Here is a 27657-nt window from a genome sequence, read left to right on the forward strand (position 1 = left end):
AAAGATAGAGAAAATAATGTTTAGCTAGAAATGTTGCAAAAGGTTAATTTTTATTTTGACTCTGTGTGTGCTTATGGCTAATCTTTAGTCCCTGGTATTTATGCAAGTTGGAATCTCTTTATGGCAGAATTGTGTCTAATTAGGAGTAGACAAGCATCACATTGTGGTCTGCCCAGACTCTTACATTTTTGTTTATATTTTCTATGGGACATCCTTTGAAGTCATGAAGTCAAGCTCAATATTTTTATCTTCTTTGCCACTGAATATTTTCCATGAGACTTCTTAAAACCAAAAGGGATTTTTCTGTTATTTCATTGAAAAATAATAATAAAGTTTGATTTTATTTACCTCTTGTGAGATTGGTCTGTCTCCCAAAAGCAGGGTGGAGAAGAATAGTTGATTCTCATAGCTGTGTATCTCATAAGGGTCGTGATCTGTAATGGGATGTGAGAATGACCTTGGAAGATGGGGGTAGAGGGTGGGGAGATGCTGCCTAGGGAACAATTTGATAAAAGGGATGAGTCCGCAACTAAGCAATGGGCAGAGGAAGAAACTTAGAAGGGACCCTCCCTAACTGGTTAGGTGGTAAATAGGGAGGGTGGGAGATTTGTACTTTCAGATTTGCAAGATTCTGTTAATGTGGCCTAATAATAAAGTAGAAATAGCTCACCTGGTCGTGTTTCCTGACTGGTTTACCTGGGAGGGCTGACGTGAACTCCCATAGGGGTCTTGACCAAATTAGGGAGGGAAGGGTTATCTTGCATCTGCAAAGTGGGGACCACAGCCCCAGTGAATTTTGGGACGTGGCTGTATTTGCAGATCTAGCAATCTGTCAAAAAATGACAGCAGCTTTATTAGTTTTATTCATGAGGGAGGGTTGGACAAGGATGTGAGGAATACAAGAAGTTGTGTGCAAAATCCCCATGGTGATTACTAATTTCACTGGGAAGGGGGGAAAAGGTAAAATATCTGATGTATTCTCCAATGGGACTACAACCTTTATGGAAATGGAGGGGAATTTCAAATAGGGAATAATTGTGTGGGAGAAATCCTTTTTCTTCAAAACTGTTATCCTAGATCCAGTCCTCACTGTGATTGTCCATCTCAGGTGCAAGTTAGAGCTGACTTTTGAGAAAAGCCAGGTGTTTCCCAGAGTTTGGCTATGTATTTGACCCACAAGAAGGATTCCTGTTTGTTAATTATGCATGCTTTATTAATGTTTTATCCCACTTTTCCTTTTCCTACAGCTTTGACCCCACAGCCACAACCTGTAAGGTATATGGGGCTGGAAGAGAGTGACTAACCTAAAGCTCACCCAGGGACTTTCGGCCCTAATAGTCCAAATCCACGAAAGCTACACCGCTTCTTATTAGAGTGCCCCACGCTCGCCTAAAATACTTGCAATGGTTTTAATGGGATTTGGATCAAAAGAAAGACAGTCTTCTGTGTCTTGGCCCATCTGAGCTAGACAACAAGTCTTACCCTACAGTCTGGTGCTGCTGCCTCCTTCCTCCAAGTGTAGGGCTAATATTAGTACTGACCTTTTCTGCCAAGGTCACATGGGGTTTTTTTGGAAAGAGTCCCCGGATTGTTTTGCCTCCAGCTCAGCAACAATTATCAATGACACCGTGACCAGAAACCTGACCCCTAGGAAAGTTCTCCTTGCTGTAGTGACAAGGCAGTCCTTCCAATGTCATGGCTCCTAGAAAACAAAGAGGACTGATCAGCTATGGAGGAAAAACCTGCCAAAATCCCAGGTAGGGCTTGTCTAATTGATAGGGCTGGCAGCTAGAGAACTAGGGGGACAATGGATGTTGTCCTCTAGGCAGTTAAGGGACAGGCAGGATGTCCTCTCAGAATCCAATGCTTAAGGACCCACGTGTGGCAAACTTGGAATGACGTAGCTCCTGTCACCTTGCTTTCTGGATGGAGGTTTATGATTCCTGCTGGGAAATCTTCAAGACTGTGCTGCACAGAATAGCACCTTCCCCTTTTTACCTGTCCATCGGCTAAGCCCCATCAACGCCTTCCCAGTGGTTGCCCTTGTGCTATATTTCCTGGCCTAGAATGTTGACAGGTGAAAGTTGGAGGCATTGATGCAGAGGACGTGCTCTGCCATATACAGCTTGCATTAAAGTGCTTGTTGGTGAACGGACTGTCTATGTAATGGGGAGAAGCTGAGTACACATGGAGCAATTTGCTGCAAAGCAAATTGCATAAGGAGGCATATAAATATAACCAAACAGTTTGAACGTGTAGCCTGTGCGTGAAGCATTGGGGAGAATGGTGATCAGTGTGTGTGTGTGTAAAGGCAAGTAATATGCAACCAAAAAGCTAAATACATGATGAATAGAGTTTTATTCATTTTTATCTCAAAAAGGATCTTTGCCTAGTTTATTCTGTGTCACCAAACTTTCCTAATTTTGGTCTCCACCTCCAGTGTGGTATCTCTGTAGTAAAAGTCCACTTTAGTTTTGTATGTTTTCCCTTTTTTTAATCCTCAGGTTTATATGCCAGATTTCTTCCAGGAGTTCACAGTGGTATATATAGAATCCCTCCTCCCCCTTTCCCACAATAGCCCTGCAAGGTAGGTTGGGCTGAGAGAAAGCGCTTGGCCCAAAGTCACCCAGTGGCTGTGGATGGACTTGAACTTGTGTTTTGCTGATCCCAGACCTACAGCTTAACCATTACCCCACTGTGGTTCATCTAATTTAGTCTCTGGTCTTCTAATGTAATAATTTTCTGGAAGGATCTGCAGAATGATGCTATTTTTCCTTCCTATAAATTGCGTATGGTAGTTACTACTTAATTATAAAATTTGTTTTTTTATTATAGTCGGAACCCCCAAAGCAGATTATATTATATTCATTATCTCCTACCTTTCATCAGTCCCAGGGCAGTCACAGAGAATTAAAATGAATACATCAACATATACAGTCTGATTTTTTAAAAAATGCATTGGATTGTGCTCACTTCAGTGTAACACTCATCTGATGTACAATCAAACAATTGATTAAAACTTTAAATTTAGAAAAAATGTCTTGGAAGAAAATTGTTTTCATTTGATAGTGACTGACTGATGCTGGCTACGCCTCATGTCCAAAGAAAGGGCATATCAGAGTCCAGATCCCACCAGTATTTTGAATGCTAGATTTCCAGATTCATACGATAATGGAAAACTGAAAGAAGTTTCCAAACTGATCATAGGCAGAACAATTCAGAGAAAAGGCGAATTGGTTCTTTAGGTAATCAGGTCTTAATCTGTTCAGAATCAGAATCAGTAGTTTGGATTAGCAGCCAGGTTCAAGACATAATCCACCTAGAAAGTCTTATGCACAAATCCCAGCCTTTTGAATCAGATTTATAAAGCTCATGTTCCACTGGATAGTTTCCTTTGTTCTGAGAAATACTATTCTGTAACTTACTTGCCCAAGTGCCTTCTCAGTTTATGATGGGATTAATCCATGTACATTTAAAAAATTGGCTTATTTCAGAACACATTTGTAAAGCGAAAAAGAATAACACCATTGTACTTTTGTTCTTTTTGTGGTTTGAATTTTATTATTTGGGGGTGGTTTTTTTTTTTTTTTTTTTGCAAAATTCCTACTGTTTAAATACTGTTAATTATTAATGGGTATCTTGCAAGATGATTGACTTTGATCTCCTATCTCAGCTCTTGCTTGTTTATCTTCTTCAGCATTGCCTGGGGAATGCCAGCAAGCCAACATACATCCTCATAGCGGTAATTTAAACTGGGTTTGTATGTGCTAGATCCAATGAGGGTAACCTGAAAATTGTAGTTGTTTCACAAAATACATGTCTTGAATATAATGGTTTCAAATTCTCTGCAAGAGGTCCATTGCCAGCCTGAAGATCTCTCTTTTTCAGGAATTCTAGTGTGTGGGCCAGTTCCTTAGTAAACCCTGGGAATTTTGTTGGCATTTTGTTTGGCTAATGAACTATTATGGATCAATACCATACAAAGAGTATGCAGGTTGGGCCCCTGATGCTAGTTTCAGTAATAGCTCAAGGTCATTTCTTCCACCTGTGTACTCTGGCAAGCTCTGCACTTTTATCTCCCCAAGCCAGGAAGTGAGTGGTGATTTGAAACTAAGGATAATCAGTGGTTTGCACTGAGGACAAATCGATATAACTGCCTTTGGAACTCTCCATGGTAGTGACCATGTTATAAAGAGCCCAAACCTGTGCAAATTCTTGCATTTCTCTACTTTCATTTATTAGAAATGCAAACTTCTAGCTCACATGGCTATAAAGACAAAAAAAACAAAAAAGGTAGCAAAAATATTGAAAACTGAGAAGGATTTCATTTCGTTGGTAGGAAGGATGGGATTTCTTCACTTAACACACCTTAAACATCTTCCAAAGCCTGTGTCTCTGCCCCTATTTCTGATTCTTATTTAAAATACAGGAGCAATGTATACATACAGTATGTCAAACAAATAAATAACAATGTATATCAACAGATTATCATAATTAAATCCAACTGGATTTAATTTAGAGACACTGAATATTCTAGAGAACTGGAAGTAAGAAATAAGATCCAGGGTCTCTGATGTCAAAAGAAAGGCCCCCTTCATGTCAGTTGGAAAAAACCATCTGAATCACAAAGCCTAAGAAATGACACAGGACTTTTTTCAATGTCTAGGTGCCACCACCTTTGGCAGTGGTGACCCTAGGTGACATCAAGACCTTTCTCTCCCTAACAGCAAAGTATATTTGGACAGAAGTGAGCTGCAAGTTATCTGTAGTGTATACAAAGGTGGGAGTTCAATGGCCTCTCCGTCCCACGCTGGGCCTATCTTTCATGCAGATGCAAACACATGATCAGCCATAGCTGTGCCTCCAGGGAGAGGCAGCCAGTCCAGTTTTGCAGGATAGGAAGACGGGTGGCAGGATGTCTGGAGAGCTTGGGGAGCTCACACAGACTCCCCTGCAGAAAGTATGGATTCCCCGTACCAGCAGGCGTCTGCAGCAACGCAGGGGATGTGAGTTGGGATGAAAAGTGGGTCACCTCTTTCCGCAGAGGAATAGCTAAGTTCTGTTTATGCAGCAGGAGGCTAGAACAGGACAGGGCATGCAAAACAAAATCTTCCAAAGCTGCATCCTTGCAGGGATAATCTGTGGGAGCTTTGTGGTGTTGGGGGCTAAAGCAAGCAGTGGGTAGTGCCAGGGCCAAAAGTAGGCAGGACACCACTCTCTCTGGCACCCCCATTTTTTCTTTCTGATACTCCTCTCTCTCCCAAGCAGGAAGCCCAATCTCTTGCAGACGAGTTTTGAAATTAGCCAGAGGGCTGTGTACAACCCTAAGGAGTCACAAATACCCCCTAAGGCCTAGCTTACTCAGGGAATAATCATTTATGATGAGGGAAGTCCACTACATTTCAACATCTTCTATTTTGGTCTCTGAGCTCAATTTTCCTGAGGAGAGACTTTAATGTCCCAATCCTTTGTTCCCCAACCTATACATCCATGCATGGTCTTCAACTGCCAGAATTCACAATAATGGCCATGCTGGCCAAAGAATTCTGGGAATTAACAACTATGCATCCAGAGATCACCAAGGTTGAGGATATCTGGGTTAACTGTTACCTATGCCACAATAATCCGCTGTGCTGTTGGTTTTACTGAAAGACTCTATTGGTTGCTATTGGTTGCTCAGAAATGCTAAACCAGAAAAGAATCTGGTGTGCTAGACAAAATATTACTTCTCTTTCTAGCCCTGGTTGCTTTTGAGGTTTTGTGGGCTCCAGAATCTCACCACAAAATTAGGCTGAGTATCTACTCCTCTTTCCATTTCTCTACAGCCTCAGTGCCACAGTTCACCAATTCACCAACAATGGTGATCATGGTAGGATTGCCAGCACGGGGAAAAACTTACATCTCTAAAAAGCTCACTCGCTACCTTAACTGGATTGGGATCCCCACTAAAGGTAAGGAAGGGAATTAATGATTCATTCAAGGTGAATGGAATGGAAGGGGAGAGGGAGAACCTCTTAAGCCAACAAAGAAGGACTGCCTTAAAAATACCATGCCATCCTAGTCTCCATCTCCCTAGTGTTCAATGTTGGGCAGTATCGCCGTGAAGCCGTCCAGACGTACAAGAATTATGAGTTCTTCCGCCCAGACAATGAGGAAGCCATGCAGATCCGGAGGTGAGGAGCTCATTCAGATATGAACGGTGTGGTGGAGAAGTCAGAGGACCTGAACTCAGACCTCTGTGACAGGGAAAAACACGCTGAGGTATGAGAGACCACAGGAGGCATCAGGCTTCTGTTCAAAAGCAAGTATAGTGCCATCAAGTGCTGGGTTAAAGAAGGCTTGGACTGAATTCCTTCTCTGCTATAAAAGTCACTGTTTGAATCTATGCTAGTCGATCCCACCCAGTTCTATTTCATGTGGTGTTCATAAGGAGCACAAAAATAGGCAAAATTAAGCTCCGTGTCCCCAGCTGGAAACTGGCTTCAGAGCCTTTCTTTCCCACTCAGCTTTCCTCAAAGTTGCTGAAGGGAAACAACAGCATAGGAGCATAGTGGGGAGAGCTGACATAGGAGTGCCCCAAATGTGTGACTGCTTCTGATTTTCCCATGAGAAGGGACAGGATACAAAACAGTCAGAACAACGGCTTTGTCATAGGAATTTCTTCTTCCCTTCCCAGCATTGTCTCACTAGAATGATAGCAGTGCAAATAATTTAACCCAACATCATTCCCATCGTGGCCAGCCTTCTAAATAGACAGAGTAGATTGGATCCAGAGCAAGAGACATTTTAATACCACAGCTCTTGTGTTGTACATTATGTCATAATTCTCATAGTCTCCTGAGGAAAGTTAATCTTTAGGGGGTTGGCACCTCCAAGTGTGACATGAGTATGTTTTTCTGAAATGTCTGTAGTTCCCTGCTTGTGATGCCAGGAAAACACAGTGCTCTGCATTGCTTAATACTAGTTTGTTCACCTGGGATGGTTTCTGTACCCTCCTCTAGACAGGACAACATGACTTAGTCAACACAGCATCCAAGATTGTCTTCATTGGCTTCCAAGTGTTTTCAGTGTATAGTAGATACTACATCTCAGGAATTAGTTAAATATTCCACACTGCATTAGCCATTATCAATATATTAGATTCAAGCTTTTTGTCTGCTCTATATATTATTCCCAGACTATTGCGCCAAGTTAATTCTTCACCAAGAATTCAACATTTGGAGAATCTCAATCTTCCTTTTGCCTTTAAGGCAGCTTTCAAGTCCTCAAGCCTGTGGAAAATCATGAAAGCCCCCCAATGGATGGCAAGTGGGGTGTCTTATGTTTGGGAGTGCTCTTATTCAAGGATGGGAATAGGATAGGATAGAGTACACCTGGCAATAATGTGTTCCTTTAGAAAAAAGGTAAAATAATGCATACAGGGCATCAGTTTACTAATTAAGCCTGCTAAATATTTTTCAGTGTCTTAATAAGTTTCAGTCCTCCTCCTACAAAAGTGACAATCAAAAGAAATCATGCAAATAAAGCAATGCCTATCTTTCAAAAGAGAGCAGTTTTAATTGCAACCAGGGTATTTTAAGTAAACAGCCCTGCACACTTAGGGGAAGGAAATACGGAACAGCCAAAGTTTAGTAGACTAAATAAAGCAACTGCATCCTTAAAGAGGAATATTCTCCTGCTCTACTTTTGTTATGGACATGCCAGATCAGGCACTTCCTAGACTTTTTGGCCCCCTGCATAACTTTCTTTGGGGACACAGGTGATACAGTTCTTGGCAAGCCATTTGGCGGTTTTTGTAAACATGGCTAAAATAATATACATGAAATCTTCCACACATCCTAATGAGCTATTTAGAAGCTAGTTTTTAGTATTACATAAGATGCTGAAAAGGGGTGGCTGTAGAGGAGGAGTCAGCACCCCCACTATCCCCTTGAAGTTAATTAAAAAATAAATAGTTAGCTGTTAATGCAAAAATAGTGTTTCAAAGATCCAACATGCAGAACATAGTTTGATTGATTGATGATATGCCATCAAATTGGTGTTGACTATCAGCAACCACATAAATTTTCTTCATGACAATCTATCCTTAACCTGGCCTTTCAGGTCTTCCAACAGCATACACATCACCACTGTAACTGAGTCCATCCACCTTGATGCTGGTCATCCTCTTCATTGCTTTCCTTCCACCTTTTCCAACATTAGAGCCTTCTCCAGAAAGCTGGGTCTTCATATAATGTCCAAAGTAGGATAATTTGAGCCTGGTCATTTGTGCCTTGAGTGGGAAATCTGGGTTGATAATCCATTTGTTTGTTCTCTTGGCTGTCCACAGTATTTTCAGAAGTCTTCTCCAACACCACCAAAGTTCAAAAGTGTTAATTCTCTTTCTATCCTACTTCTTCAAAGTTCAAGGACATAGCTTGCTCAGCCAGAAAGGCACTTTACCTCTTCTGTATTCCTGTATTTGTTTTTTTGATTAATGTGTTGGTTGCTTGCTTGGTTGTTAGTTAGTTAGTTAGTTAGTTAGTTATTTTGGTGCTGCCACAGCAATGGATCATAGCATATAATCTTTTCCTTGGCATCTCCCTTAGACACTGTGCATTAGCAGCTCTTCGGGATGTCCAAACCTATCTGAGCATGGAAGAGGGACAAGTGGCGGTAAGATGGCAAAAGCCCATGTAGGTATAACATATTGTCACTGTTTCAGATTGCATGCCAATTCAACTGCCTTCTCTTTTCCCTGACCTAGGTTTTTGATGCCACTAACACTACACAGGAGCGGCGTGCCCTTATCCTGCAGTTTGCCAAGGAGAATGGCTACAAAGTAAGCAGGGAAACAAACAGCCCATAAACCAATGGGGTGCAACCTAGAGCTGAATGCAGATTTGCTAAGTAGAGAAAGTGCTTCTCTCAGGAGCAGTTATGCCCATTTCATACCCATGAAATGAATCCATTTCATATCCTCTGAAATAAATTGTTTTCACCAGTTGTAATAGCTGGTTCAGGGCTGACTGCATCATCTTGCTTTCTCTTGCCATGACCCCTTGATTTGCCACTGGAGGTTTTCTTCATTGAATCCATCTGTGATGATCCAGACATCATCCAGGAGAATATCAAGGTAAAACTCCTCTTTCTTTGTCTTCAGTCAGATCTCTTGGTAGTGTTTAAGGTCTAGAAGAGTGCTAAAACTAACTCATTATGTTAAATTATATCTGTCCATATTCAGGAACACTCATTTGCATAGTTCAAAGGGATGGGGCTCAGCCATCTTCAAATTCACTCTGGTTTGGTGCGAGGTTTTTGCATGGTAGTCAAAAGTAACCTGACAATCAGCTATTAGCAACTGATAATTTGGTTCCTTTTGGACAAGGGTTTAGCACCATTCTGGAACAGTGTTTCTGTGGAACAGTACTACTATATTCCAGAAAAGGGCTGAACCTGTATTAAAAAGCAGCCTGAAACAACAGCTGATAAGTGCATGAAGAGGTGAGCTGGGAAGCACCAAAGAGAGCAAGCTAGATAATGAACAACTGTATTTATTTACTTTTTATTTATTTCATTGGATTTATTATAGCCACCCACTCCAACAGACTCTGGGTGGCTTACAAAATCCAGTACAAGATAAAACAATTAAAAACATAAACAAGACAACCTGAATTAAAAACAGCCAGTAAAACACAGTGCACAGCCACCCCCCCGCAAACATTAACCCCAGGCCTGAGACCAAAGCCAGGTTTTCAGGGCTTTGGGGAACCCTAGGAGAGTGGGCACCACCCATATCTCTGGGGGGATGCTGTTCCAGAGGGTGGGAGCTGTGAGAGAGACGGCACACTTCTTAGGTCCCACTAGTTGGCAACATTTAATAGAAGGGACCTGAGGTGCACCCACTCTGCCCAAAAGTATTGAGCTGGCAGAAACAATGGGAGAGAGGCTGTCCCTCAGACAACCAGGTCCTATGCCATGAAGGGCTTTAAAAGTAACAACTAGCACCTTGGATTGCACTTGGAAGCCAATTGGTAGCCAATGCAGTGGTGACACATGGGCACAGTGAGAAGTTACTTCTCATGCTGCTGCATTGTGAACCAGATTTGGCTTCTGGATGGTCTTCAAGGGCAGTCCTATGTAGAACATATTGCAGTAGTCCAGTTGTGAGGTGACCAGGGTGTGAGTAACTGTCTGCAGGGCCTCCCAGTCGAAGAAAGGGCACAACTGGTACACAAAATATACCTCTCTGGTCACAGTTGCCATCTGCTCTTTGAGTAGTAGCTGTGAGTCCAGGAGGACCCCCTCAAGTTGTATACAAGTCTTGAGGGGGAAGTGCAACCCCATCCAAGACCAAAGATGCAAATGTCCCCAACTCAGGAGGACCCAACAGCCACAGCCACAGCCACAGCCACTCAGTCTTGTAAGCATTCAGCCAAAGTCTGCTCCTCCCCATCCAGACCCAAACAGTCTCCAAAAAATGGATCAGTACCTCAACAGATTCACTTGCACAGCCTGGGGTAGGGATGTAAAGCTGAGAACACCTCCTTCCTCCCTGGCTTTCTAGACTCATACTAATCTAGATAACAACATAGATCACCAGGCTGGCTGGGTGCCTCTCCGTCATGTTCTCTGTCCCCATCCTATGTTGTCCTCTTGCCTGGTCTACCACCCACAGCAAGTGAAGCTAACCAGCCCCGATTATAAGGACTGTAACCGGGATGAAGTGGTGGAGGATTTCCTCAAGCGGATTGAGTGCTACCAGAAAACCTACCAGCCATTAGATGATGAGTTGGACAGGTAAGGAGGGAATGTCTCTGCTACTGTTTGGTGGGGGAGGTACAGCCAAGGTTTTCTGCAGTGCAGGGCATTTGAATCTGCAGGGAGTTCCAAAACTTGGCATCAAAAAAAATACTAAACTTAAAAAGCAAAAAAAGCGTGCACTGCTCATGATGGAGTCAAAAGTTTTGGGAAAAGCTTTGTGCCTTCCACTAAAGTAAAAAATGCGAACCGCCAACCTTGACCTTTGCTGGATTAATTTGAGTATCTACAGTTTCAACAAGAGACCCCTGGATACCCACAAGAAGTTGTTTAGGGAGTGGAGTGGAGAAATGATGGCTGAGAAAGGGAGGCATCTGCAGCTGCTTCACACAATATTCATACACAATTCCAAATAAGACAGTGCTTTATTTCCTGCATTTGCATGTAATGAAAAGAAATTACATATATTCTGTAACTGGCAGCACATTTTACTGGTCAGTTTTATCTGGGCTAGGGAATTTCATATTTGTGCAAATGGGTAAATTGTGTCTATTAGCTCAGTGTTTCTCAACCTTAGCAACTTTAAGGCGTGTGGCTGGCTGGGGAATTCTGGGAGTTGAAGTCCACACACCTTAAAGTTGCTAAGGTTGAGAAACACTGTATTAGTTGCTGATAGAAGGAACTTCCACACTGCCAGCATCATTTCTACCTTCCAATCTCTCACAAAACAGCTGGAAACAGCCCGCAATCACCTTCACTTCTGCCTCTCATGATACACAGAGAACACCATGAGCCGATCTGTGTACAGTATATCCTCTTTCCTTCCAGCTAACAAAGTATCTTCTCTAATCCATGTCCTATCACCAGAAGCATCTGTGGGAGGGAAGGCACCTAAATGACTAAACATGTGGGCCATCATGATGCCCTTTTGTAGGCATGTTGTGGCACCACACACGCACACATGCACACAAAGGGGGCAGAACTTGTATCATGATGGCACAATGCTCTTTTGTCCTTTCGACAAAACTGTAACATTCTGTAGATGCTTCTGCCCTGAGCTACCATCACTTGTGCAGTTACAAATGCCCCTTCTCCCCACCCAGTCTGCACAAAAAGAAAGTAAAATAATTTCTAGTATTCTGCACCTTCATATTTGTCAGTATATATGCAAACAAAAACACTGAAATCCTCTCAAGGCTGTCTGGCCACCATTCTTCTGTTGCACTTAAAAATCCCTGTGAATTATGAAGCTGAAATGATAGCAGGTTGACATTTTCTACAACCAAGCACTTTTTCCCAACAGCTGTGAGCATGTTTGCATGTTGCCACAAGTGAGTTACCAGGAAGAGTATAATCAAGGTCTAAACAATGCATACAGGAAAAGGCAAGATTTGGAACTTTCTATGAAGGGTGAGGAGAAGCAAATAATGGAGAAAGGGTGGGGAAGAGAGAGTAATGAAAGTAAGGACCTGGGAGGCAAGATGAGGCATGAGTTTCTATCTGAGGCTAAATTAATCTCTTAGAAAAATTGCAGTGATTCAAAGGAAGTTATTAGCATTGCATCAGTTCCAATAAATTGGACCAGAGTCAGAAATAAATGATGCAGCTCCCCAGAACAGTCACATGAGATCAGTAGAGTCCAGAACCAATCTCAAAATGGCATTCTTTCTGCTAAGGAATACAAAAATCTAAGCAAGTATCTTTTATTTAACCCACCATCTCCCCTGAGTTTTCCAGTAAAATAATATCCATGTTCCCAGTTGTCTGTCTGTTAACAAAGGTTAGGAACTTTTTAAAAATGCTGAAGTTCTCACGGTGCTTGCTAGCTACCTGATTTGCCTCAAAGGCTAGAATTCATCTCTATAATCCTATTTTCTTACTATACCTAGTACTGATATGTACTGGAGCAATGTATAATACTCCAAAAATTAATCTTTGCTTGTTTAATTTTGTGATGTATATTCTACCTTCATTCTTCTTGATCAAAAGTTAAAATTCCTATGAGAATATACTGTAGGAAACATCCTCAGAAAATCTAAACTCTGTGATAGACCCCATCTTGTATTTTGCTCTGGTAATACAGTCTTTTCCAATCTGATGCCCTGTGACTACAACTCCCAAAATTCCAAGCCCAACACATTTGGCCTTAAAGTTGGGGAAAGCTGCTATAATTTTTGAGAACATTTAATGCTGAAAATCGGTAGTAAAATATTAGACATTAGGAACTAATTATCTTGGTTAAAATGCCATTTTTAAAAACTAATATAAAGAAAAGGAGGTGTTTAGAAATTATGAGTGCTTAATCCAGGGGAGTGTGACTTGGTTGCCCCACAAACTGGTTGAGCAAAACTCCCAGAAAGCCTGTGATGGATGGTAAGGAGGGCTGAGAGTCATAATTCAAACATCTGGAAATGCCACAGTTTTCCCAGTCCTGATTACAACTAAAGAAAGGATTTACTTCTATAAATCCATCCAAAAAAATGGATTTTCCCAGGGTTCCTCAGGCCTGTGACTCAGTTATTCTTTTTACTATAGTTCCCTATCCTACATTAAGATCTTCAATGTTGGCAGCCGGTACCTAGTGAACAGGGTCCAGGACCACGTACAGAGTCGCACTGTCTATTACCTGATGAATATCCACGTGACACCCCGCTCCATCTACCTCAGTCGACATGGGGAGAGCGAGCTTAACCTCCGGGGGCGCATTGGGGGTGATTCTGGACTATCCGAGCGTGGCAAACAGGTATGATTATCGTATTGTTATATCTTGGTATGTATGTTGCTGCTTCAATTCAGGCCAAGCGGCATAATAGCAGTAGCAGTGGGTAAATTCAACAGTTTGCTGTAGTGGTTAAGGCACCAGGCTAGAAACCAAGAGCTTGTGAGTTCCAGTCCCGCCTTAGGCATGAAGCCATCTGGGTGACTTTGGGCCAGTCATTCTCTCTCAGCCCTAGGAAGAAGGCAAAGGCAAACTGCTTCTGAAAATCTTACCAAGAAAACTGCAGGGACTTGTCCAGGCATTTGCCAGGAGCCAAAACTGACTTGAAGGCACATACAAAATTCAGCAGAGGGGAACATCCTAATGCTAATTTTGTCTTTTTAAGCACCGTGGAACTGGGTTTTTTTGCTGCATCAGACTAAAAGAGCTGTCCCTCTGAAACCATTTAGGGAGCAGCTACACAGGAATCTTCAGAACAAATATATCCCCAGAATTCAAGCACTGGATCTTTTATTGGGTTTACATAAACTGATCTATTAAAATTGGCCTGGTTTAAACCGCCATTATCAATTATGAACTGGAGGCTTTCATTCCAAAGCACCTGCTCCCCCACAAATGCTAAGCTCGCCTACATCTTATCACCTACTTTCCAGGGAGTTTCTAGAACTTGCTGCAACTTTTTAAAGAGGAGAATCATGACCCTGTATCTATGAGGAGGCTGGATGTTCGGTATGTTGGCTGCCATTCACTTGATGACCTCTATAACATATGATGAAGGATCTCCTTATAAGATGTTCCAGGAGCAATTCATGGATCCAGGAGCTCCAAGTTAATCTCATAGTCCACCCTGTAGTGAAAGTTTGAGGATAGGGCTTGCGTTCCTTCTCTCAGATGCAAAGTGTGGATTCTTAGAAAAGAAGGGCAGGAGCCAAATATTCTGTTTTGGGCTTAGGGCAAATGCACTCAGTCCCTTGTGGGGTTCGTGTCTAATTTCTTTCCTATTTTTTTTCCTCCCTCACTTTCTTTGTCAGTATGCCTGCGCCTTGGCCAGCTTCATCCGTTCCCAATACATCAGTGACCTCAAGGTCTGGACAAGCCACATGAAACGTACAATCCAGACAGCAGAAGCACTTCACGTGCCCTACGAACAGTGGAAAGCACTGAATGAGATTGATGCGGTAAGAAGCTACACTTAACACAGCCGACTCCTGGCTCTCAAATTGGGAGGTAGCCATTAAGGTCGCGCCCTTCTCTCGCTCTCCTTCACTCCAATTTGCCTTCTGTGACTAAGAGAGGCCTAACTCTCAAGGCCAGAGTTCCTTGTTTAGCCCCCTCCCATGGAAACCCCATACCTCGACTCTTCATAAACTTTCCTTCAACTGGCTTTTCCAGAGACTCCAAGCCCTGCCTTTGTTTTAGGGTGTCTGTGAGGAGATGACCTACGAAGAAATCCAGGGCAGTTATCCACAAGAATTTGCCCTGCGAGATCAGGACAAATACCGCTACCGCTATCCTAAAGGAGAAGTAAGAACTGCGCAACCTGGATCAGGGGCAGCTTTAGTTAGCATGTCCCAGAAGGGGGAAATGAATGGCAGACCCCACTTGCTCCCAAGGATAGAGGTGGATGGGGAAAGGAAGTATTACCGCTCATCAAAGATATGAACCTTTCCAAAGAAAAACGACTAAAGTTGGAGCTACTCTCAAGGGGCTACTTCTAATGAACAGCAGGAGAAAAACCCTTATCTCACAGAGGCCTCTCCAAATCTCTTCCTTCAGTCCTATGAAGATTTGGTGCAGCGCCTGGAGCCAGTCATCATGGAGCTGGAGCGGCAAGAGAACGTGCTGGTGGTCTGCCACCAAGCTGTCATGCGCTGCCTCCTTGCCTACTTCCTGGACAAAAGTGCAGGTACCAGAGTCCCTTTTCCCAATGTAGCCTTCTCATCCAAGGGCCTGGGAGGCTGACGGTGGGAAAGTCTTCTGTGTATGGTTCTTCCCCTATGCACGGTGCTTCCTCTTCCCCATAACACCTGCCAGTGGAAGAAAATGGAGTTTCCTCTTCGGACTGCGAGAGGAGGTTGTGTTCACTCATGGGATGGGCACATAATTGTTCTTCTGCACTAGTCCTTTCTCTTCCTTAGACTCTCTGTGTGCAGTTCTGGAGACTGGGATCCCTTTTGTCTCATTTTGCCATTCTCTTTTTTCAGAGGAACTGCCGTACCTCAAGTGCCCACTGCACACTGTTCTCAAGCTCACCCCTGTGGCATATGGTGAGTCACTCCCTTCCTCCTAGGCAAAGATCTGACTGGATGGTAGAAGTTGTCTGCTTTGGGAGAGCGCTCAGAGGCAGCCTGTGATTAGGCACTGAAGATGAGTTTACTGCAAAACGTAGCATGATGTACCCACACTGCTACCTAAAGCATGGCCATCTAACGGTGGTTGGGAGTAAACTGTTCTCCAGTGCTAATACACTCCTCTACTTCGTGACTATGGGCAATCAGGCATTGATATGGTCCTTCAAGAACTTCTCCCACTTGCATGGATACTTGGGAACGTGCAGGGAGAAAACGCATTGTGCACAAGGCTGTTCTAAAAAACAGCACCATACCTTCTTCAAGTCAGTCGCAGCTTCTGCTGATTTCATGACACGTCTTGGCAACCATCTGTCAGAGGTATTCTAATGGACCCTGCATGGAGCAAGGGGTTGGACTTGATGGCCTCTACAGTCATCTCCAATTGACTGATTCCAATATGGTTTCCCCTTTGCTACCTTCTTGATCTTTTTGACTGCTCTGTCCACTGTGAGCTACAGCCCTAGTGCTTCTTGCAAGTGCAGTCCTGCTTAGCTCCTCCAAAGTCAGCTAAGATCAGTTGGGTGCTGCCACCTAGCCGGACTACAGCTGCTAAACATCTCCCTGAACAAGGCTACTTACCTCCTTTTCTTTTATATTAATCTCTGCCCACTGCACAACACTGCACTTCTGTCAACAGCCAGGAGCCCATGGCAACAACTGCCATGCTGGAGTTCCAGTCTTTTTCTTTCTGCAATGCAGCTGCTCGATTAAAAGGAAAAAAACAGGCAGTTCCAAATCAGCTCTTCATTCCAACCAAGGCAAGCCATGGCTACTTTCAGAGAAGGGAGTTTGTCCAGCCCTGGCATGTAATAAATAAAGCCACTGGCATGAAGTGAGTCTTCGGAACTCCTATCTACCTTCAGTAACGGGGTTTATTCTTTTGGGGACAGGCTGTGAGGTGGAATCTATTTTTCTCAATATTGAGGCTGTGAACACACACCGGGAACGTCCCAAGGTAAGCAGGATTCCTGTCATGTGGGAGAAGATTTCATATGAAAACCTCTGGAAAGAGGTTGTGGAGGAAGTTATGACTGGTGAAGTATGACCTGAGGCCTCTCAGCCTCATCATGTGTTCTTGCTTACTTACTTGACAGGAGGTCCTGTTAAAGATCATTGAATTCAGAGTTGCCCCTCTGTGTGTGTGTGTGTGTGTGTGTGTAATATTTTCCTCTTATCTTTACTCCCCCCTCCCTGAAACACCCTTAGCATTTTTCCTACAAAGCTAGCCAGGCCCCCTTGTATCGGCACTATCGCACTGTGCCCATGGCTAGCCCTGAGCCAACCAAACAACCCTGCTGGAAAGATCTGGGGCGCTCTCCTCCCTCTTGCCTGTTTGACCCTCAGGTAAAAGAATCCTCTCCTCACCTGCCTCCCCAACCTAATTCTGCCTAATCGGACTTTAACCAGTGTGCTTTGCCGTGCTATCTCCACCCCCTTTTACTAACCTGGCCTTGAAAAATTCCTCCAAAGCCCAAAGACAGCATCTCACAGCGCCAGATTATTCACCAGACATGACACAAGTCGTATTTAGATGACGAGAACTAGTCAACCGTTCCGCAGTGGGTCTACCCTGAACAAAGTGGTAGAACCCCTCTTCTGCGCCCTACAGCAGAGTTGAGAAACTGAGCCAAGATACACCAGCTATAACTCTAACACTCCAGATACTTGACCGTACTAATATAAACAGATGTAGATAGGACTTGGTTCTTCACTATATTTCCTTTTAAAGTCATATTGGTGCCTTAAATTCTTTTTTTCCTTTCTCTTCTTGCAGAATGTTGATGTGTCACGAGATCCTGAGGAAGCCCTACACACAGTGCCAGACCATTATTAAACTTATGGACTAAAAATAAAAATAAACTTACTTTATTGAAGAGGTACTGTTACTGCTGTATGTTACTGATACAGTGCCATCTAGAGAAACGTGACTGGTATGCAAGTTCTAAGCTACTTTATCTTCAGCAAAGGATCGTTACCTTGTCATGGTGCTGGAGCTTGAGCACCTCAATGATGCCATGAGCTAAACCGTGAAGGGCCACCCAAGACGGGAAGGTCATGACAGAGAGGTCAGACTAAATGCGATCCCTGGGGAAGGTAATGGCAACCCACCCCAGTATTCTTGCCGTGAAAACTAAATGGATCAGTACAACCAGAGATATGTCGGTATACCATCGGAAGATGAGACCCCCAGGTCGGAAGATGGTCAAAATGCTACTGGGGAGGAACAGAGGATGAGCTCAACTAGCCCCAGACGTGATGACGCAGCTAGCTCAAAGCCGAAAGGACGGCTAGCAGCCAACGGTGCTGGTGGTGAACGGCGAATCCGATGTTCTAAGGATCAACGCACCATTGGAACCTGGAATGTAATATCTATGAGCCAGGGCAAATTGGATGTGGTTATTGGTGAGATGTCAAGATTAAAGATAGACATTCTGGGCATCAGTGAACTGAAATGGACTGGAATGGGCCACTTCACATCAATTGACCACCAAATCTACTACTGTGGACAAGAGGACCACAGAAGAAATGGAGTAGCCTTCATAATTAATAGTAAAGTGGCTAAAGCAGTGCTTGGATACAATCCAAAAAATGATAGAATGATCTCAATTCGAATTCAGGGCAAGCCATCTAACATCACAGTGATCCAAATATACGCCCCAACCACAGATGCTGAAGAAGCTGAAGTAGAGCAGTTCTATGAGGATCTGCAGCACCTACTGGACAACACGCCTAAAAGAGATGTTATTTTCATCACGGGAGACTGGAATGCTAAGGTGGGCAGTCAAATGACACCTGGAATTACAGGTAAGCATGGCCTGGGTGAACAAAACGAAGCAGGACATAGGCTGATAGAATTTTGCCAAGACAACTCAATGTGCATAACAAACACTCTCTTCCAGCAACCTAAGAGACGGCTTTATACATGGACTTCCCCAGATGGACAACACCGAAACCAGATTGCCTACATCCTTTGCAGCCAAAGGTGGCGGACATCTATACAGTCGGTAAAAACAAGACCTGGAGCTGACTGTAGTTCAGATCACGAACTTCTTATTGCACAATTTAGGATCAGACTAAAGAGATTAGGGAAGACCCACAGATCAGCTAGATATGAGCTCACTAATATTCCTAAGGAATATGCAGTGGAGGTGAAGAATAGATTTAAGGGGCTGGACTTAGTAGATAGGGTCCCAGAAGAACTATGGACAGAAGTCCGCAACACTGTCCAAGAGGCGGCAACAAAATACATCCCAAAGAAAGAGAAAACCAAGAAGGCAAAATGGCTGTCTGCTGAGACACTAGAAGTAGCCCAAGAAAGAAGGAAAGCAAAAGGCAACAGTGATAGGGGGAGATATGCCCAATTAAATGCAAAATTCCAGAGGTTAGCCAGAAGAGATAAGGAATTATTTTTAAACAAGCAATGTGCGGAAGTGGAAGAAGACAATAGAATAGGAAGGACAAGAGACCTCTTCCAGAAAATTAGAAACATCGGAGGTAAATTCCAGGCAAAAATGGGTATGATCAAAAACAAAGATGGCAAGGACCTAACAGAAGAAGAAGAGATCAAGAAAAGGTGGCAAGAATATATGGAAGACCTGTATAGGAAGGATAACAATATTGGGGATAGCTTTGACGGTGTGGTCAGTGAGCTAGAGCCAGACATCCTGAAGAGTGAGGTTGAATGGGCCTTAAGAAGCATTGCTAATAACAAGGCAGCAAGAGACGACAGCATCCCAGCTGAACTGTTCAAAATCTTGCAAGATGATGCTGTCAAGGTAACGCATGCTATATGCCAGCAAATTTGGAAAACACGAGAATGGCCATCCGATTGGAAAAAATCAACTTATATCCCCATACCAAAAAAGGGAAACACTAAAGAATGTTCAAACTATCGAACAGTGGCACTCATTTCACATGCCAGTAAGGTAATGCTCAAGATCCTGCAAGGTAGACTTCAGCAATTCATGGAGCGAGAATTGCCAGATGTACAAGCTGGGTTTAGAAAAGGCAGAGGAACTAGGGACCAAATTGCCAATATCCGATGGATAATGGAAAAAGCCAGGGAGTTTCAGAAAATCATCTATTTCTGTTTTATCGACTATTCTAAAGCCTTTGACTGTGTGGACCATAACAAATTGTGGCAAGTTCTTACTGGTATGGGGATACCAAGTCATCTTGTCTGCCTCCTGAAGAATCTGTATAACGACCAAGTAGCAACAGTAAGAACAGACCACGGAACAACGGACTGGTTTAAGATTGGGCAAGGAGTATGGCAGGGCTGTATACTCTCACCCTACCTATTCAACTTGTACGCAGAACACATCATGCGACATGCTGGGCTTGAGGAATCCAAGGCTGGAGTTAAAATTGCTGGAAGAAACATTAACAATCTCAGATATGCAGATGATACCACTTTGATGGCTGAAAGCGAAGAGGAACTGAGGAGCCTTATGATGAAGGTGAAAGAAGAAAGTGCAAAAGCTGGCTTGCAGCTAAACCTCAAAAAAACCAAGATTATGGCAACCAGCTTGATTGATAACTGGCAAATAGAGGGAGGAAATGTAGAAGCAGTGAAAGACTTCGTATTTCTAGGTGCAAAGATTACTGCAGATGCTGACTGCAGTCAGGAAATCAGAAGACGCTTCATCCTTGGAAGAAGAGCAATGACCAATCTCGATAAAATAGTTAAGAGCAGAGACATCACACTGACAACAAAGGTCCGCATAGTTAAAGCAATGGTGTTCCCCGTAGTAACATATGGCTGCGAGAGCTGGACCATAAGGAAGGCTGAGAGAAGGAAGATCGATGCTTTTGAACTGTGGTGTTGGAGGAAAATTCTGAGAGTGCCTTGGACTGCAAGAAGATCAAACCAGTCCATCCTCCAGGAAATAAAGCCAGACTGCTCACTTGAGGGAATGGTATTAAAGGCAAAAATGAAATACTTTGGCCACATAATGAGAAGACAGGACACCCTGGAGAACATGCTGATGCTAGGGAGAGTGGAAGGCAAAAGGAAGAGGGGCCGACCAAGGGCAAGGTGGATGGATGATATTCTAGAGGTGACGGATTCGTCCCTGGGGGAGCTGGGGGTGTTGACGACTGACAGGAAGCTCTGGCATGGGCTGGTCCATGAAGTCACAAAGAGTCAGAAGCGACTAAACGAATAAACAACAAAAGCTACTTTATTTCTTTTTTTTTTTGCTGTTCAATTGTGTCCAATTCTCGGAGACTGTCTGGACTACTCCCTGCAGTTTTCTTGGCAAGGTTTTTCAGAAGTGGTTTGCCCTTGCCTTCTTCCTAGGGCTGAGAGTGTGACTGGCTCAAGGTCACCCAGCCGGCTTTCGTACCTAAGGTGGGACTAGAACTCACCGTCTCCCAGTTTCTAGCCTGATGCCTTAGCTACTACCCCAAACTGACTCTCATATCACTCTATACATATAAGCATATCTCATCCAAAAGCCACTCATGGTATAGATCTGCCACCCTATGATGAGTAATTGAGTCCCATCCATCAAATTCTTTAAACAAATGAGGAATAACCAAACTCTAAACTATGTTTAAAAAAAGACAAAGCATAATCCCGGCAAACATAAGCACCTTTAAAGCCCCATTTCTTTCATCAGAAAAGAGAATTCAATAAGCATTCATGTCTAGCAGAGGATTCGATTGAAACTGCCAAGATTATGTGCCATATTTTTATTCTGATTAATGAATACAAGTCTCTACAATATATCTGAAATGAGATGGCAATTAATACCAAAAATATAGCATAGAAAAATAGAGAATTAGAAAATATTTTTATTTCCAGTAATAAAATCAACATATCTGGTTCAGAAAATAACAGAACTAATGGCTGAATAATCATATAGTCTTAGGGAGGAATCTTGTCTGCATGGGCAGTTAAATGCCTCAATCTGTTCTGGAATCTTTCCTTCACCAACAGGGAACCTATTAAGCACGGAGCACTTTATATGAAGTGGAGCTCCTGTATTACTTCCAGTAATAGTAACAGAAAGCAGGCAGTGGTTGTCCCCAGCTCCAGGGGACGGGGTTTTGGCAGTTCCTTATAATCCAACACCATAATGTTTATGGCCTTCCCACAGCATTAGCTTCTGCTTCAGCTTCATTGTACTGGCTCATCCAAGATTTGGGATTCTGATTTTGTATCTAATCAAGGAAAATCAAAGGAGTCCAATTAGGAAAATAGAATAAAAAGATATACCAGATTCTCTATAATGCCCTCACTGGAGCCACCACTCTAATGAGGGAAATTAGAAATGGTATGGACATGATTTAGGCTGTACAGCTTTGCTTGCTTGCTTATTTATTTTATTTTATACCCTTTTCTCAGAGAGCAAAAGGTAGTGTACGTGGGGTTTCTCTTCTAATTTTTCCCACCTAGGAACAATTGTGTGAGTTGGGTAAGGCTGAAAGAGAATAAGGTCAAGAAGGAACTTAAGCCCAGATCTCCAAGTTCAATATTTTAACCACAGAGTTATACTGGCTCTTATCAGAACACTAGAGGATCTGTTAGCTGTTACACATTTTAACATCCTAAGACTTGTTTCAAGCAAGTGTTATCCTGCATGACTGCTGAGAAAAATCTGAGTATATTCAGGAAGGAAAGCTTAGAAGTAAAGTGAGTACTTAGAAAATCGCCAATTTCTGCAAAGTCCCTAACTCCCACTGTTCAATATGCTTTGCTCTTTTCTGTTTCTGACAAAATATTAAAAAAGAAAAGAACAAGTCCATGTAAATTAGGCAAAATGCACAACTGTGCACACGCATTTATTGCTCCAACTTATTTTAATCCTAGAAACTTGGTTTTCCTTAATGCAGTAATTAAATATATTACAAATGCCACAAAGCCCAACCCTTTCCCCCTCTCCAGTCAGTACCTTAGCAACAAACTGCAGGATCTGCTTCTTGGAAGTCTCTTTAAAAGCTCGTGGTCCCCACCTGAACTCAGACTCAGGAGGATCTGTGTGTGGGAGACATCTATATTCCAGATATCTAGAAAGTGAGAATTATGTGACCAGTGGAAAAAATCTTTTGTAAGCACCAAAAAGATTATGTAGTAGAATATCTGTGCTTCAGTTAACAGATGTCATTCCTGCCCTCTGGAAGAAAATAGTTGGAGATCTCCCAATAGCCTGTATTCTTATTACAATCCCTGTTCGTAAAATAACTTCTTCCTTAAGAGATCCAGATGTTAGCTATTAGGAGACAAGAAAAACATTCTGGATTCCCATCTCACCCTCACTCAAACCAATTATCACCAATTCCTCTTCCAGCACCAAAGATCGCAAAGGCCCCGCAACCCCAACTCACTTTTGCCTGACAAATTCCTCCGTCACTAGCTTTTTCACATCACCAAAGACTTCGTGTTTTCCACTGAAAAAAGAAAGAATGTCATTCTCTCAGATCAGCTAAGGAGATTTTCTTCCCCAATTCATGCTACCCCACTGAAGGATTTGGGTTTACGGCTCAACACTTCTTCAGAGCAGCTAATCGTACCCAGAGCAGTCAATACGTAATCTCCTCAGCACCTCCCAAACAGCAGCTGCATGAAGGCAAAGGAAAAGAGAACAGTAAGTAAGTGAAGCTACCTAAGAAATATAGTAAATTAAGTAGGAGTGAAACCTACATTCTTTGATCACGTTGCCTTTCATGAAGATAAGGCTAAGTATTACTATGAGGAGGCCCATCTTGGGAGTGTTCTCATCACTGCAAAAAAGAAAAAAGGAAGAGATTTGGCTTCTTCATTTTGGAAGTGAAGACCGGGGATTTAGTTAATGTAAAAGAAACCTGCGTTACCCAGTGAGAAACAAGTTTTTAACTTAACTTTTAACATTTCAGTTTAGGAATTAATGAAAGGAGAAGAGCTGTGGATTGCTCAAAGACAACATGGAGGAACTCCATTTCCCAAAGCATGGAAGACGGAGGTGATCACCCCCTGGGATTCTCCTCAGGCACAGGACCACCACCAGAGATGGGGAGTGCAATCCCCAAAAGCCTTGGTGAGGCCCCCAGTGAAATTCTGCATTACAATTTGACAAGACACTTTTCAGTGTGTCAGAAAGGGAAAATGGATAAATACATGACTGATAATCGTGTACTTAATTTACTTAATATATTTAATTCAAAGTATACTTAAATATAAACCAAATAAAATTTAGATCTGGTCCTGGCTTCAGCCACTATTTTCAGCCCCTGCCATACCACTCAAAGGCTAAGTGGCCCAGAAAAAGTTTTTTTTATCCCTACCTTAGTCATTCATTCATTCATTCATTCAATCCCGCCTTTATTATTTTTATAAGTACCTCAAGGAGACAAACGAAAAAGTTTTTTTATCCCTACCTTAGTCATTTATTTATTTATTTGTTTATTTAATCCCACCTTTATTATTTTTATAAATACCTCAAGGTGGTGAACACACCTACTACTCCTTCCTCCTCCTATTTTCCCCACAACAGCAACCCTGTGAGGTGAGAGAGAGGGACTGGCCCAAGGTCACCCAGCCGGCTTTTGTGCCTAAGGCCGGACTAGAACTCACGGACTCCTGGTTTCTAGCCTGGTCCCCAAAAAGAACAATTCTATTGCTCATTTCAAAATGTATGTAGAGAGATTTTTGATGTGCTTTGTACAAGGTTTTATACAAAGTGTAGCCAACACAGACAACATAGAAACAGAGGCATTACATTCCCTTTTTTCCTTACTCATTCATGATATCCTCTTCCAAAGGAGTAAATTTACTGATCAGGATGTAGGTGTGGTACTTGGGGTCAATTTCCACTAGTTCCAGCCCAAATACCTGAGAAAGCAGGGAAAAAAAATCAGAGCTTCTTGCTCATTCAATATTATTGCCTCTTCTTTTTAAATGAGAGAAAACTCACATGCAAACATAGATAAATTAATCATTTTCATTAGTTGCATAAATTATCTTGCTCATGATAAATGCCCAGACTCTGGATCATTGACAAAAAGTTCAATGAATCAGCATCCCCAACTGTAAGCCTACATTAGCCAAAATTTAAAATATACAAATGTAGAAAAATATATTCACAATCTACACAGAAATGGAAATTTCTCCATTCCTTCAAGTTAAGCCATAAACACCAGTCATTCTGATGATAAGGGCAAATCACTCCCTGAGTCACAAGGCTAGATTTTCATTGCTTATAATCAATGGAGTATTTTAGCTTCACCGTGTCTTCCAATGACCTTTTCTACATACTCTTGTAGCATCTTGAAGATTAATAAACTAATTGTCACATAAGCTTTCATGGATCACAGTCAATGCATTTGTTAGTCTTTAGGATGCACAACATTTTTTGCAGAATTCCCACTCTGAAAACTTTTCTTCATTGCCCAAATTTGGCTTCATCATCAGCAAAGTAAAATGGACAGATTGATCACTTTTGCTCAAATCATTAATGGATTCCTCACCTGTTGAAGGGTCTGGTTGGCGCGTCTGAGGATCTCGGGAAAGAGATCTTTGTAGTCTTTGATGATGTATTTCAGAATATCTGCAAAAAGATAAATAAAGTTGATCTATCAGATCCTAGGGAACTGGAATGAGAAGAGACTGTGCTCATATTCAATCTCTGGGGTTCTCATGGGCTTCTAGCTGGCAACTGTAGAATTGGAATTCTGGGCTAGACAGACTTTCTTTCCTGTGATGAAGGCTGCTTATACATACAGCAACATTCTGTGGAATGTTGCACATGCTCAAAATAAATACAGAGAACAACGAACTTTATAAATACTCGGAATGATGGCTTACATTCAGACAGAAACTTAAAAACAAGTGAACAATCTCTGATTAGGATTCAAAGCCCAGAATTTCTAGAATTCATGGAGTAGGTGTCCTTTACTTATCATTACTAATTGTCATTTCTTTACTACCCTGCTTTGTGGTTCTCAAAAGACCTTTCCAAAATACTTCAGTGTAATACATTTGTGGGGGGGGGTTTGATGAAAAGTTATAAAAACATTAAAAAGGAAGAAAGGGGTTCAATGAACTAAAAATAATAAAAATCCTCCAATTCTTTGAAAAACTCAATCTCAGAACAGGAATTATGAAAAGCGAGCATATGCAAATGTGCTTATTCTAACCCTGGAAGCAGAATCTGTGTCTCTCTGGTATAATAAAATAAAACAAGTCCATGCTTACCTGTCCGTTTAATAGGGATTTTTTTCTGATCTTTGATCAGAAGAAATTGCACCAGCTCATTTACCTATAGAGAGAATATAACATAAGTTGCAGGCAAACTTCTGCATGTGGTATAGTTCCATGAGAACTAACCTGAGCTTCCTACAATATGGTCTTCAGCAGTTGTGGGGCAAGCTTCAGCGTCCCTAGCCATTCTATAACTTTAAAAAAAACTATAGGTCGGGTAAGCCGCTACAATGTACATAATTGCTACAGGTCGTAAAAAGTTACTGGACTTTATAAAGTAAAAAGCATTTATTTATTTTAAAATAGAGCATGCATAGTCTTTGGTTATAGCCAGCCATAATAAGAAGCCTACAAAAAGGCACAAAAAGTGACCTGCAGACTCACTTTTTGTTCCACTTGACAGGGGGAGTGTTGTTCCAAACTGCGTTGCGCCTGACTGAGCGTCTGAGTCGGACCCAAAGTGAATTCTTCATCAACATCCATATCCTGTGCCTGGAGAAAAGCAAATGGGTGATTTCAGAAAGACTAGATTTGGAACTGGGCCTTTGCATTTCCGTTCCTAAACCCATGTTCTTATGCATATTTACCTGGAAGTAAATCTCATGGAAAACCGGAGAATTTACTTCTAGATAAATACTCACAGGGCAGCACTGAGGTAGACTGTTTCACACTGGGAAACTTGAAATAATAATACAAAAACTAGGAAACACAGACCAGTCTGTACCAAATGCGAAATCAGATTTGCCAAGAACTTTCTTGAGAAGCTCATGAACCATTCAAGCACCACTGCATGGGTCCTCTTACTGCGTGAGAAAATTTATGGCATTGCTAGCAACAAACATGGATTTATTTATTCGTTAAATTTCCCCATTTCCATTAGACACAAAGCAAATGGCAGGAGAGATCACGCATTTCTATTGCAAATTAAATTTCTATTTAAAAATTAATTTATTGCAATGTATAAAAAAAGGCATGGGTGTTTAATGAGGTAAGAGCTTAAGAATGCATGCATGCAATTCAGGGTCTCACACATATTTTGTACTACTCTAATCATATCTGAGTATGTGAAACAAGATGTTCAAACTAGCAATTTTTGAAACATCACATTATTTCTCCTGTTCCCCTTTCTAACAATGAAAGTATATACATTTTTTAAAAATTACCTACTCTAAACCTTAGTTATAAGCTAGCCTTCCCCAAACAGTGCCCTCTAGACTTATTGGCATACCTGCGAAGGGCCAGGTCCTTTGCTACTACGCCTGCGGTGAGACATGGCTTTGAAGAGACCTGAATGGAACAGGAATATAAAGTTATTACAATTGTGCATATGCAGTGACCAGCAAGTGGCCTCTTCTTATCTGTAAACAAATAGAAGGTTCCCAAGATCCCAACCAGCAGGTCATCCTCTCTCCAGTTCCGCAAGCAGGTCTCTTCCCAGTACCCAACACGTGAAATCCAACAAGTTTATTCTGGTGGGGAAACCCAGACTGGACTGGATTTCTGTCCAGGAACAGCTCTGTTCAGAAACCAAGTGCCAACTCAACTACTTTCCGAATTCCCATGGCTCCCATATTCCCCGCCGTTAGGAGCCTTCCCCCGGGAGGAAAACCCTTGCGCCTTTAGCCGACATACAGCAGGCAGCAATACGTCAGATGATGCTTATG

General features: G+C 42.3%; 2 protein-coding genes across 6 annotated transcripts; one reads left to right on the forward strand and one right to left on the reverse strand.

Annotated features, from left to right (window-relative positions):
- Positions 1-1471: 1471 nt before the first annotated feature.
- Positions 1472-17684, forward strand: PFKFB1 (6-phosphofructo-2-kinase/fructose-2,6-biphosphatase 1). 5 transcript variants are annotated; one of them, XM_063294127.1, is made up of 15 exons: positions 1472-1757; positions 5826-5951; positions 6077-6173; positions 8589-8655; positions 8747-8821; positions 9059-9115; positions 10658-10779; positions 13276-13483; positions 14491-14637; positions 14879-14983; positions 15236-15365; positions 15664-15726; positions 16701-16765; positions 17017-17154; positions 17585-17684. In XM_063294127.1, the coding sequence occupies exons 1-15, from the start codon at positions 1730-1732 to the stop codon at positions 17642-17644; spliced, it is 1488 nt and encodes a 495-aa protein (XP_063150197.1). In that variant the 5' UTR covers positions 1472-1729; the 3' UTR covers positions 17645-17684. The 5 variants fall into 5 exon arrangements, with proteins under 5 accessions (XP_063150197.1, XP_063150199.1, XP_063150195.1 ...); XM_063294125.1 differs by lacking the exon at positions 1472-1757 and adding an exon at positions 4879-5006; XM_063294129.1 differs by lacking the exon at positions 17017-17154 and having other exon boundaries at positions 1483-1757.
- Positions 17685-21591: 3907 nt separating this feature from the next.
- LOC134490828 (non-structural maintenance of chromosomes element 3 homolog) lies at positions 21592-27568 on the reverse strand. The gene is made up of 10 exons (XM_063294131.1): positions 27222-27568; positions 26378-26485; positions 25988-26051; positions 25261-25340; positions 24531-24625; positions 23459-23538; positions 23329-23374; positions 23143-23205; positions 22710-22824; positions 21592-21978 (listed from the first exon to the last, which is right to left on the reverse strand). Exons 1-10 carry the CDS (start codon positions 27318-27320, stop codon positions 21898-21900), a joined length of 831 nt encoding a protein of 276 aa, XP_063150201.1. The 5' UTR covers positions 27321-27568; the 3' UTR covers positions 21592-21897.
- Positions 27569-27657: the final 89 nt, after the last annotated feature.

This window comes from Candoia aspera, chromosome 2 (assembly GCF_035149785.1).
Source record: "Candoia aspera isolate rCanAsp1 chromosome 2, rCanAsp1.hap2, whole genome shotgun sequence".
Lineage (NCBI taxonomy): Eukaryota > Metazoa > Chordata > Lepidosauria > Squamata > Boidae > Candoia > Candoia aspera.

Coding starts and splice junctions, on each gene's coding strand:
- PFKFB1 (XM_063294125.1), top strand. CDS start 4,916: ATGTCTGGAGAGCTTGGGGAGCTCACACAGACTCCCCTGCAGAAAGTA. Junction 5,007..5,825: donor TCTGCAGCAACGCAGGGGAT/GTGAGTTGGGAT, acceptor ATTTCTCTACAG/CCTCAGTGCCACAGTTCACC. Junction 14,984..15,235: donor ACCGCTATCCTAAAGGAGAA/GTAAGAACTGCG, acceptor CTCTTCCTTCAG/TCCTATGAAGATTTGGTGCA.
- LOC134490828 (XM_063294131.1), bottom strand. CDS start 27,320: ATGCACAATTGTAATAACTTTATATTCCTGTTCCATTCAGGTCTCTTC. Junction 26,052..26,377: donor CCTGTCAAGTGGAACAAAAA/GTGAGTCTGCAG, acceptor TTCTCTCTATAG/GTAAATGAGCTGGTGCAATT. Junction 23,539..24,530: donor GAAGAGGATATCATGAATGA/GTAAGGAAAAAA, acceptor TCTTTTTTGCAG/TGATGAGAACACTCCCAAGA.